This window comes from Pipra filicauda, unplaced genomic scaffold, assembly GCF_003945595.2.
Source record: "Pipra filicauda isolate LSUMZ 115617 unplaced genomic scaffold, ASM394559v2 scaffold267_size1258537_pilon, whole genome shotgun sequence".
NCBI lineage: Eukaryota > Metazoa > Chordata > Aves > Passeriformes > Pipridae > Pipra > Pipra filicauda.
The window spans coordinates 967815-981004 of NW_024104384.1; the positions used below are offsets into that span (position 1 = coordinate 967815).

At 48.1% G+C, this 13190-nt stretch overlaps 1 protein-coding gene across 2 annotated transcripts in view; it reads right to left on the minus strand.

The window, feature by feature from the left end:
- Positions 1-12856, minus strand: part of COL23A1 (collagen type XXIII alpha 1 chain) — a 176258-nt gene extending 163402 nt beyond the window's left edge. For both annotated transcript variants that reach the window (XM_039382388.1, XM_039382389.1), the window contains exons 1-2: positions 12635-12856; positions 8852-8921 (exon numbers count right to left, since the gene is read on the minus strand). In XM_039382388.1, coding sequence (XP_039238322.1) covers positions 8852-8921; positions 12635-12856 — 292 coding nt within the window. The remainder of the gene's footprint in view (positions 1-8851; positions 8922-12634) is intronic.
- Between the last annotated feature and the right edge of the window lie 334 nt (positions 12857-13190).

Here is a 13190-nt window from a genome sequence, read left to right on the forward strand (position 1 = left end):
TGGAGGTTTAATTAGGTCATTAACCATGTGTGCAACCTGTAAGGCTGCATTAACCCAAACTTGCACCCACCAAACTCTGCTCAGGGTGGAAGGCACAGCCTGCAGAGACCATCACCTCCTCCCAGGCTGGATGCTGGGTGGGACTACCATGGGGTCATAGCTGGGAAATGATGAGAATTATTGCCTCCTGGGTCTGATTTAGAAAAGCAGAACAGAAATCCAGCCTTTTTACTGTCTTAGTTTATCATGGCAGGACAGGTGCAATTAAAAAAAAGATCAGCCACTGACTCTGTCTCCTCATGCTGCTTCTCCTTGCAGTGTGTCCCCACAAGGACCTGCCACTCCGGGTGGTGGTGTACCTTGTGCACGTGCATGGTGAGTTCATTCCATGGTTCCTGCACATCCAGCACCAACCCCAGCCAGGCACAGCTCCCGTGTGCATCCCTGCCACCCCACCCAAAACCATGTGGTTTGGGTTGGAAGGGACCTTGAAGATTATCTTGTTCCAAACCCCCCTGCCATGGGCAGAGACACCTTTCACTAGACCTTCTGATGAACAGGTTGCTCAAAGCCCTGTCCAACCTGGCCTTGAAACCCTCGGGCAAAAGACAATCCTGCCTCCTTCCTCCCTGCCACTGCCTTAATTAAACAGCTCACTCCAGCCAACTTCCCAGGAAGTTCTGTTATACAAATGCTTAATGATCTAAACACTTTTTTCCCAGACTCATTGGAGGTGTGATCCACTCTCTTTGCCTTCACTGACTCCAAGAAGTGCCTTGAAGTTATTCACCACGTTTACAGGCTTCCCCCTTGAACTTCACTGAATCTTCCCAGAGAATTGTGGCACATGTTTTGAGAAAACAGACAAAAGTTTCCTGATCTCTCTCTCCTTTTATGTCTGAAATGACACCTGGAGTTTTAAGTACAATCCCAGCTGTCATGATCAATGCTTGGCTCGTGTTTTGGGTTGGTAGTGGAGGGGTAAGCGATCCACATTCGCGGCTGGTGTTTGGATTCACACCCTGGGCTTTCTAATCCAGGCAAGCCACATTTCTCAGTGAGCAACTGTTGCAACATAATTACTTGATTAAAATCCTGTTAGGATTCTCAGCTACGGTCAGCTAGGGGTTTCACTCTCCGGTTCACCTTCCTCCCTCCCATGAAAATATGATGGTCAAAGCATGAGCAAAATTTGCGATGTGAAGGCACGTTGTTCAGGGGTTGGTGCTCAGAGGAATGCTGTCCTTTAAGGAAACTCTATTTAACAAGTGCTGAAAGGCACTGTCTTGCCCAGAAATCTTTAAAATAACTGAAAAAGCTATTGATAGATTTGCCAATGTTTGAACCCCAGCTGGGAACTAAGTACCACACAGGCACTCGCTGCTCCAGCCTTTTTGGAGTGTCATGAGTGATGGAGTTATATTTGGATTCTTTAAAGGTCACTACACCTACTGCCCCTGCAACCCTACAAAGTAAAACACATGACCTTGTCTTAGAGCAATGAAACAGGAGCAAACAAACAGCATCAGGGGAAGAGCAGTGTTTCTGGTCGTGGAATGGCATAACAGGAGATAACACCAGGTTTATGTTGTCCAGGACTTCTCAAGTGGGAAGCCAAGGGCAGAGGCTGGTGGGGCAGATGAGGCTGTTTGTCCAGCCTTTGTCTGGGCTGGCACTCCCTGAAAGAGGCCAGAGGGAAGGTTTATTAACAGTACCTATTGGTGAACGACCCAGCGCAGGGAGAGCAGGGGGATAACAGTTTTACAGCCCTTCTGCTACAGTCTGATTTTGGCTGCTGTTACCTACACGCTCCCAGCTGCATGCACAGGTGATGGTGTTACTGTGCAGGGTGTATTTGTGCAATGCAAGTCATGAAAGGTCAGCCTAGAGCTTCTTATGTCAGAGAAATAAGGCAGCTCTCACTCCAGGAATACATCAATGGTAGCTAACTGCCTCAAAATAATTTCTATGCTAAAACCTGCTTCTATCCACACTGCATGAATGATAAGATCAATCTAAAGCCGGCTGGGTTTGTGACACATTCCCATCCTGTTACACCCAGGGTGGACAGGAGGTGACAGCACTACTGGCTCAGTGAGGAAGCATGGAGATACAGGAGGTACCATGCCAGCACCATCTATTTTCAATAATGGGCTCTGCAAAGCCAAGTCACTGCTCACACGGGTGACATTAATCCTTCGTTTGAACAAGAAAGAGGAGGAAACCAACTGGAAGCTAATGGGAAACTCCCAGGTGAGTCAGTCCATGAACACTGAATCAACCCGCTCCAGACCCTCTTCTCTGGAAAGGCAGCACTGAAGGGGTTGGCAGCAAAAAATATCTGTGCCTGGATAAATGACTTCATATGTCGAGACAAAGATAAAGTTACACAGAGCCTCTCACAGAGGATATGGTCATCGGGTTTATTTTTGTAGTTTTCATTACACTCAAAATAACTTTGGCAGACTTAGAAAAAATAAATTTTCAAAGCCTTCTCCTATTGATGTCACCAGTTTTAATTAATTTTTGCTGAAGTGGTCTAAAGGCAAATGCTGCTGGGATGGGCTGGTTCCTGGTGTACTGCTCTGGGCCTCTGTGTTCAAACGCTGGGGCTGCACCAAACGCCACCAGGACAAATCCTGCCTCATCCCCACTGGAAGGCGGCTCCGGCCCATTTCCCCGCGACAGTGGTTTTGAGGCCAGACTGCCTTTGAGCTCGTGCTCCGACTGTGTCAGAGGCGCCGTCAGCTCTGGGAATAACGCTGGTTCCACGCTATTTCCTGCCTCTGAAAGCCGTGGCCACAGCCAGCAGTTAAAGCCACCTCGGTAGGACGTTAAATGTCACTGCTGGCTGACACAGCAGCTGGTCTGTGGGGTATTGTCTGGATGGGTGTTGAGCAGAGGACGTGCCTTCCTTCAGATGCCAGCACGCTGGGCAGCTCGCTCTGAGAGCAGACCCCTCATTCCCAGACTCAAACCTGCCCTTTGCCGCACACCTGGCTGTCACCTCCCGCTCCCACCACCACCACGAGCTGTCAGCAGGGTACCAAAAATGTAAGCAGAACCCCTCCAACAGTGCCATGATATATCTGGCTGCTGCCACCATGCCAGCAACCCCCTCTGGACACACAGCAGCCCACAGGACCACCAGAAAATCATTCTTCTGCTTTCCAGGGGGACTTTGGGCTCCTTCCCCATTGCTGGCTGGCACCCTGCAGCACACAACACATGGCTGGGAGGAGATGCCAAACCAAGCAAGACTCCCTCTCCTCCATTTATTTCCATCTATTGCAACCACTCAAGAAAACAACCCCTGACCTAAAGGCTTCCATCAACAGAGAGTCTTGAAACCAGAGTTCCCCAGGATGAGATGGGGGCCTCTTTCCAGCTGCTTTCCAGCACCTTTCAGTAAGAGGATGCAGGTTATCTGTGCCCATCCCAGGTAGCTCCCAGGAGAAGGAGCTGGTGGGTCCTGCACATGTGGCATGCAGACACAGCTCCAGATGTCCTTGGGGCCTTCCACAAATATCCAAAAGGGACTGGGGCATGGTCGCCAGGAAGGACTGATGGAAGGTAGCCAACAGTCATTTCTATGCTCAAAGAGCATTTTTCCAAAAGCTGCTAAGGTCTGCAGATTGGATTTTTGAAGGGGTAAGATTTGAAAACACCTGAAACAGAAAGTAAGTGCCTGCATTTAAATGGCACCATTTGTCAAAAGCCCTTCTCAGCCAGTTGTCCTTCGTTACTTAGATGCTTTAACACTTGGCTTCTGGCTCATTTTTTAAAATCCTGGCACCGCTTTTTCTTAGCAGGAGAGAATTCTGATTGCATTTGTAAGTTTAGTACAAAAAAAAAATCCTGTTTATGCTAATCTGTAATTCTGATGTTCCAGCCTCCTGCAGGCAAAGGCAGATCGAGAAAGTAAACCCTGTTGAAGCAAAGTGATGGGAAGGGTACAGGAAACTGAGGCAAGGGGGATTCAGGAGGCATTTTAATACCTGAAGATGGTATAAAGTTCATTGTCTGACTTTTAATTACAGAAATTACAGAAAAATACTGAACTTTAATGGCTTCAGTAAGCAGAAAAGTGTATCTTAAATGTCTATAAGGAATACTTCGGAGGTTTAAGCTGAGTAGGTGCAAAGCAACTCAGAAAAGCAGAGATCACTACTAATTTAAAAAAAGAAATATTTCCTTTTATTTGATATTTTTTATTATCTACTGAACTATCCTGAAGGACTCATGACTCAGAAATGCAGCACTACAGGCCCAGATCCTGGAGATGCAATAACAGAGCTGCTATCACGCTAGAGTGTGAAACAAAGAGCCGGCATTAGCAGAGCTCTGCGCATCCCATTTGGCCTCCTGGAAAACATCTGCCATTTGTCAGGACTACAAAGCCAGCAGAGCCCTCTCCCCCTTGATCTCCAGCAATTAGTGAAATTCTGTTGTGCTAATTACCTGGGGAGACAACGTGGAGAAGGCAGATAGCGAGTGACACTTGAAGGGCAACATTTACACCAGTAAAAATTAGGCAGATATTTCAAGTCACTGGAAACCACAAAAAGTACTGTGCCAGACTTCCAGAGCAAGCTGGGGAACGCTGATCTCTGGGTATAAAGTTAGGGTAAACACTAAAATAATACTACTACTACTAATAAAATTATATAAATGATACAAGCAAGAGAGTCTCTGGAGTTGCTGAGTCTGCAGGGGTAGGGAGGGTTTTAAATGATCGTCTCCCCCAAAGTACACATGGTTTGAATTGCTGAGAAGTGGAGCAATCCGCCGTCCTGCCGGCTGGAGCACCACTGCGCTCGTCCTGCTGCCAAGCCATTATTGGGAAATATTTGTCACATATTAACTGGAACATCAGATTACTACACTCGACATTTAACACTGGTTTAGAATATACACATACGTTCGAAAGCGTACGACACCGTCCCAGTGTGAACTCGAGATGAAGGCAGGGATGTGCCCCATCCAGCAGCCAGGAAATTTGGAGTTCAGGCTCAGGAGGTGCTGTTAAATAAAAAGGCACGTGGAAACACAAGGCGTAGGTTGAAATACGCAGTGTGAGAGCAGCCAACAGAGCTGGAGCTTTTCACACCCTCAGTCCACAACACAGCAAGGACCAGCTGCTGGGCAAGGAGTGCCCTGTGGACTGGGGCTGGTTTTTGCTCATTTTTACTGGATTGAAGAGGAAACATTTGTTCTCAGGCTCTAGCAGGGTGCATCCAGCACCTTGAGCTCTTGTGGGACCTTCTCACAGAGCTTAGAGACTTTTGGCATGGCAAATACTGCATTTAACAAGAGCCTTTTGCACCTCAGGTTTTAAAAGACTGCATTGAAAATATAAGGTGGAAAAAATAAAAAAGAATCCTTAAAAAAACCATATATGAAAAGGCATCCAATGCTCACACAACTGATAAACAAAGCGTTTACAAGCACGAAGTTTTAGTCTTGCCTTCAACCAAGTGCTTATCAGCTGAAGGCTGTCCTAAATGCCATATACACAAGTGTTCCTGCACCTGCTGGGTCTCATCCTGCAGCAAAGGCTGCGTGAGGATCCCATCAGAGAAAGAGGATGAACATGAGGGGATGAGGGGCCTCTGCAAAGTATTACAGGCCTGGCTTAGGGAATGACAATAATACAAATACTGCACTGCTGTTTCCCAGTGAGACAATGTATGGGGACAGCCTGTCCTGGCTCTGCCCGGTGCCCACAGCATGGAACTGCCGCTACCCTGTCCCAAAAAGCTCAGGGGACTGAAAGGCCATTTTTGTCCCCAGAGTGGGGTCACCAGCCCATCACAGCATTCCAGAGCCTGACCCACACTTGGTCCAGCTGCCCCAGCCCCCCAAGGATGCTCTTCTCTCCCTCAGTCACAAAAATGCCCAAACCACAGAGGACCCAAAGTGACACAAAGCTGTTGTCATCATCCCCCCCTCCTTTTGGTTGAATGAATAAAGCAAAACAAGTCAACTCAAAGCAGCACACAGATGTTCGGAGCAACGACAGAGGCAGCTTTTTGCAGCGTGCTCAGCATTAGAGACAGATAGCACTATTTTAAGCTGTTAAAATTTTTTTTAATTATTATTTTTTTAAAAAAAATTATTATTACTTTCAAGGTCAGGTTGGGTAGGGCTCTGAGCAACCGGATCTAGTTGGAGGTGTCCCTGGCTACTGCAGGGAAGTTGGGCTAGATGACTTTAAAAGGTCCCTTTTCCAATCCAAACCATTCTGTGATTCTATGATTTTTCTTGATGACTGGGATGTCTCCGTGGCCCTGGTGAAACAGCCGGGCCCCCTCTGCCGGCCACCAGCTTCTACTGGCCACTGGTCCCTCTCCACAGCCCTGAAAAGCCCCATTTAGAAGCCAATGAGCTCTGCAGACAAATAGGTGACTTAAAGGACAAAATGGGTCAGTTTGTGTTGGGGTTTTCTTTTGGGAGAGGTGGGTATTTGTTTTATTTGTGTGTTTTACAAGCAGTGATTTAGGATGCTGTAGTCAAAATAATTTGACCCTTATTTAACTCTTAGGTGGATCCTAATCATCGTGTCCCATAAGTCAATTCTACCAAAGCAGTGCCCCAAAAGCAACCTCCACCCCCTCAAATCCAAATGACCCCCCAAACTGACTGACTTCTAGGAAAAAACAGGTCTTATTTCAAACGAGCCCAGCTGGCAGGGCCAGCTCTGAACATGTGGTTTGCTCCTGCCTCTGCCCATGGGTGGGTCTGTGGGGCTGCAAGTCCCCCTTTTCCCAAAGAGGCAGGGAGGGAGGGACCACCCCAGCAAGAGTGCAGACAGAACTCCCATCAACAGCTTGCCAGTGGCTCTCCAGCTCTCTGTAAATCCAGTGGTAAGAAGGAATTCTTAAGCTTAGCAGGGTTTCTGGCAGAGGAAAGCCCCCTTCAGTTCACATGTTCAGGACACCCACCAGCTTCCAGCTGCCCCCAGGAAGCAGGAGTGGGGCTGGCACCACCTCCCCATCCCCTCCACAGGGGAATTTTCTTTCCCCCAAGGGCTGTTTTTTCAGTGCACAGAGGTAAATTGAAGCTCAGCTGTTAAGCTTGCATCCTGGGGTAGCCCAGCAGTGAATGCCAGCGAGGGCCTCAAGCTCTCGGGAGTTTTCCAGACCAAGCTCTTTAGGTACAAACCAGGAGACAATTCAGCCTTCTTCAGGAGAAAGAGGGAAAAAAATTAAACACATGTAAAGATTTCTTTGATTTGTTCAAAAATAGCTGAAAGGCTTCAGGACAGTCCAGCAGCACATCCTCATGTAGCACAGCACTCGGCTCCCTGCAGGATGGGACGTTTCCTACCCACCAGGAAATCACTTCTCCTTCCCTGGGCTCACAAATTACTTTGACGTTCGTTACTAATGAGTGTAACGAGTATTACAGCAGCACGTGGGAAAACCTTCCCCCTTCCTCTCTTCCCCCCATCTCCCAAACACAGCAACCAGCAAACCCAGTGACCCAGAACAGAATTGGGACTTTCCTGGACAAAAGGAGCCTCTTCAATCCCAATTGCTTTCCACAGAGCAAAGGAAAAGCCTCTTGACCACTTAGGCACACCAGTAGTGCCCTGATTGCCCAGACCGGGGAAAGACGCAGCCCCAGAGCCCCGTGAGGTGGATGGATTTGCTGTGTATCAAAAGGGAGGAAACTGTTTTGAGTTTGTTTTGAGAGCTGAAAATAAGCAGGATTTGTGTCTCAGCTGATGGGGCTTGTTACCAGGCAGTGAGGCACACAGGGAACCCACAGGAGCCTTCCACTGGAAAAGCAGCAAGTATGTTTAAGAGCATCATTAGTGAAACGTTTCTGAGGTTATTAAACATAATCTCATGGGGAAAAAAAAGTCCATTTCCGAGGTTATTAAACATAATCTTTTGGTAAAAAAAAGTTCTTTTTTTTTTTCCTCCTGTGAGTATGGACTAACGCTGCATGTTCTGGCAGGAGTCAGACCCAGGAGGGCAGGAAAAATTGAGCCTGTTCGTTTGCCTATCCTGCATCTCCATGTAGCATTTATGGTTTGTTTGTTTTCTTTAAAACTACAGTGGAACTATCTGCTGCTTGCAAGTCCTTGTAACACGCCTGTGCATTCTCTCCCATCAAAGCACTGCACATCTTTCACCCATCTTTTACTACTTCTGTGAAAAGAAAAAAGAAAAGGCTTGAAGTGCCTCAGCTCAAAGTCATTTGCCCCGTTCAGTGTGACAGCAGAGCACTTTACAGAGCATTTCTATAAATGAGGTTCCTTTACAAACTAATCTGAGCTGGTTTTTGTCTCCAAGGAGCATGTACTTCCACAGAAGAAGAGGTTTTTCCGCAGAACAGGAAGTTTTGACGGTTTTAGAAGTTCATTAAACTCTCCGAGGAAATTTAAACAATCGGTGACAGCTTTCCTACAGCAAAAGAAGTTGCTGCCCTCTGAAAAGGCTGAGAGGCTGCAGCTTTTAATTATAACACTTCCATTAAGCCCCAGTGATTGTGTTACTACTTCTAAATTGTTTTGGCCCAACACCCAGGACCCACAACCCAGTCAAGCTCTTCTCTCTTTTATTCTTATAGCCAAACGTCGCTTTTGTCCAAACCTCAAGCTCCTTTATCTGTAAACAGGCCAAGGCAAGGCAGTGGGAGAAGTTAACGGTCTCAAGCACAACAGAGTGCTTCAGCTTGAGAAAAAATACTTCATAACACATTTTCCTTGATAAAAAGGAACATATAAAATAGGAGAGGTGGAGCTCAGTGGCCTCAGAGCCTCTTCAGTGGCCTCAGAGCCTGGCTCCCAGGCAGCTCCCAGGCAGTCTGGCGTGGGCTGTGCTGGAATGTTTGCACCTACCTGGGGGGCACATGCAGTCTGAGGGAGCCTCTCTCGCTGTCCTCAGCTTTGCTAGTCCTTCACCCAGTTTCTGTTTGGAGGAGGAATAAAAACAGTCATTTAGAGAGTACATTATGTCTAAATGCAGGCTGTGCACACGTGCCAACAGCCAAGCCATCCAGCACACTCCCTTCCAGGGAAGCATAATGGTTTCATCCTGTTGCATTCAGCCTCTTTGGATAATAACCCATGCTTTAGTAGCACATAAATATTAAAGATTTCTTAGCAAGTGGCCAGTCTACAGCTCTCATATGGAGCAGGCAGAGACTCCTTCTGCACATCCCAAAGTCCCTTTAGCCAAGCTCCATTGGTAGGATTCATCCTGAGCTCCCGTTACAAGTCCTGTGTTCAGTTGTGCCGTGATCTGGCTGATATTGTACTTAAAATTCATGCTCTGTGGAGTATTAGAGATTTCTTTGGAGAGGGATGAGGAGGGGAAAGACAGTCAAGACTGGAGTGCTCACCCACAACCAGGTCTACCAAAAGCACAGTGTTTCCATCTCCAAGGTGAAAAACTCATCGATGGGACAACTAGAACTCATAAAAATTCACAAAACTCAAGCAGCGTCTACGTGGCATATTGCAGGCAGATGTGAGCACACTCTGCCTGCTCCCTAAGCCAACCACACTGTTTGTGCCTGTTTCTAGGAGGCTGCCAAGCCCGAGTTAATGAGCCCTGTTGACAGGTATGTTACATTAGCTCCAGCCTAGCACTTCATGGCTGGGGCAGCCCAGCGAGGGTGGGAACAGCTCATCTTCACCCACAGTCCTCACTCTCAGTCCTCCAGGAATGCCCTGTCTTACCTTAAGTACTTGCCAAGAAACAAACCAACAATCTGATAACTGGAGTCCCTACATTTCAAAGAAAGAATATTCAAAGTACCTATTGATTTCAGGGTGTTAAGACTTCAATTTTATACAGCCAATGACCCAATCTCTGTTCAAATATTTGAACACTGTGGACCATTCAGGAATTAGGCTACCTGTGAATTAGGTTATTTTCCTTTTATTCTGAGGATTAAATAGTTTATCTGTTGCTGAAATCCTATGCATTCCTCTCTAGCTGCTAGGATGTGATGATAAGAGATCCTGAAAGTATCGATATGGTTTCATAGCACCTCACAAAGCAGTTGTCCTAAGGGCAGTACAAATGCCAGAAAAATCCAGTTGCCTTCTGCAAAACACACACCTTCCTTGAGAAAATGTGGCAAAAAATTAGCTAAATGACTTTTCTGACCTGCAGTCTAAATGTCATAGAGTTGCTCAAATTTTATCTGTTTACTTTTAAAGTAATTTGGATGATGAAGACGCTTGAGGAAATGAAAATAAGCTCTTCCATCCTTTTAGTTCCGCAGGCATCACTGGGAACAGCAGAGGAGATCTGAATCCTGGAGCCAGTCCTCTGTTCTCCCATTGAATTGCTCTTGTCATGCAACTGATTAATCTGGACACTGTGGACAATAAATCCTTTGTGAACAAAACGGTCCAGCTTTGTTTACAACAACTGGATGCTTCTATAATCCTCCCGTTAATATTTTCCCTCCAGTGTGAAAACTACACGCTTCGAGTTGGGGCTTTTGACACAGAGCAAGTGGAGATGCTGCCACGCCTGGCCCATGCTGTTGGCAGTGTTTCAGAGGGCATCAAAGCAGAAGCTTGCAGAATGTCCCCCTGATGGGACAGCCAAGGGAAGGGCAAGGTCCTGCCACAGTCAAATGAGCAGTTTCTCCAAAGTTAGAGGGATGCCTGTCACAGAGCCAGAAACTAAATCCTAGTTGTCCAAATTGGTTTTCATTACCTTAACTACACACTCAACCTTCCTTTACTGTTTCCTATCCTCTTTTACTTGCCAAACATTTAAACAACACTAACAGGAACCGAGCCAGTGTGCTGATGTTGTGTTTGCTGCTCTTTACACACAACTCTGCCATAAATTATGCCAGCAAATCACTCGACTGGTATATGGAGTAATGCTTTTTGGGTCATGGCAGAACAAAGGATGCTGGGTCATGCACAGAGAGAGTATGGAGCTTTGGTTTCACTTCTGAAATACTGTGGTAAACTTCAAAGGAGGACCAACAGAATTTAACAAAAAAACTGACCCCAGGCATCAGTTGATGTTCATGACGATGGAAATATTCTCTCGCTCTCCAGAAACTCTCAAGCACAGAAAGGGCAGGAGTTGCCTGACAAGCGAGCCATCTTATGTAACAGAGTTTGGTCAAGAAACAGACCCTTTCTGAAACTTTACCATAAATTAATAGGTTCATTTGAAATGGTCATTAATAGATAATCACAATCTCTACCATGCGTTCTTTGAATTTGTTACTTGATTCAAAATTTGCTCTAGTATTGACAAAAGTTTGGTCATATTAAATATTTCAACAAGCTCACTCTTGCATTAGAAACACAATTATGTGGTTTTACTTTATTTTCCCCTGTACAAACTCCATCTGAGCATTCCCAGTACAAAACAAGCTTTCCACACTTAACTAAATCTCAGCAAGAGGTTGCACATGATCTTACGCAGTGCCACAGAAACCATTCCCATTGCTAAGCACATTTGTTGGAATAATTGGAACAGAACCACTGCCACGACCAGCAGGCTAATTCCTGCCTGGAGAAAAGACGTTAACTCGAGTCTGTGACTGCGCCTCACAGGCACCCCTCTGGTCTGGTATTCAGGGGTTTCACAAAAATATTTTTAACATTTCACTTTTATCAAGGCACATCAGTGCAACTCCAACAGCAACAAACAGCATGAGGAATTGTCTCCCCATGCCCCCAGCACTGCCTCCATCCCTGCTAACAGCCCTAGAGCTGGTCACAGGGCATCACATACAAGTACATTTTTGCACGACTGAGGCTTCGTGGCTGTCACAGTTTTAATGCAGCACCGTGTTTTGCACCCCAGTCATGCCATTAATGAAATCCCAGTGTAAAACCTTCCCCAGATGTCAGAATCGATCACTTGGGGTGTCCTTGGGTAGCCCCGTAAGCCGTGTTGAATCTTGTTGAACTTTAGGAACTACTGTTTAAACAAATCCAGCAAATCAACTGTGGGATCTTCAAGCATTTACTATGAGTGATGGAGCCGTCCCTATCCCCCCATGCCTGCAAAAAGCCCCAAACCTAAACACCAGAGTCAGGAAAAAGATGATCCTGGAATCAACTAAAACTTCTTCTAGAGATTTGGTTTAGTTACAGAGAAGAGTATCAGTGTGCATAATAGTTCTCCAAGTAGGGGAAATCTTTCAGCACAGAAATATTTATTGAATAATTTCAGAAAACCCTGGGACTGAAAGTTAAGTAACTAGTGGCGGGTCTCCTCTGCCCGCCGTAAATCAGTTCTGCACTGCCAGACCACAATACGCTGGGAGAGACAGTCCAGATAACAGGGATCATGTTCATAAATTTCTAACAAGGAAATTATGGTCCATTACATCCCAAGATAAATAGTATTTAAGTACTCGGGTTACCTGTGCCAGTGAATAGAATGAGAGGGGAAAGTCGCATGTCCTCAAACCCTGAACTGCCCGCCCTTCACCTGGGGCATTCTGCCTTGTAAACCAGACGGGCACTGCCACGCCTGATTCACGGAAATGGCAGCAAGAAGGGGAAAGTTTGGCAAAAGGGAGGAGAAGCCGGTGACACTCGGAGCGAGCCCCGCGCTCCCCACGCCGGAGCGGAGCCGGGAGCGCCTTCCCGGTCCTGCGGGCGCTGCCCGCCCTGCCCGCCACTCACCTCGTGGAAAAGCTGCTCCACGCGGGGCTGCAGCGCATCCAGCAGCGGCCCGTGGGCGGCGGCGCCCCGCTCCTCCAGCGCGGCCAGCCGGCCCTGCAGCTCGGCCGTCTTGGCGCCCAGCAGCAGGCACACGGCCACGGCGGTGAGCGAGAGCAGCAGGCACAGCGCGGAGGTGGCGGTGCCCGCCGCGGCCGCGGCCCCGCTGCCGCTGCCCGCGCTCATCGCGCCGCGCTCCGCGCCGCTGCGCGGGGTCCCGCTCGGCTGCCGCCCGCCCCCCGCCGCCCGCGCATCCAGCGCCGCCCCGTGCGCCGCGGGCGTGGGGCCGGAGCTGCGGAGCGGCCGCTCTCCTCCGCTCGCCCCGCCGGCCCGGGTCTTAAACGGAGGAAGCGGGGGGTGACGGCTCCCCCCCCGCCGCCTCCCCCCGCGCTGGGGAAGGGGGGATGCTCCGAGCGCGGCCCGCCGCCCCCCATGGGGGATTACGCGGAGTAGATCCCACCCTCGCTGCCCGGCCCCCCGCGGGGACCGCTCCCCCTCCCCGCACACCCCATCCCGCCCG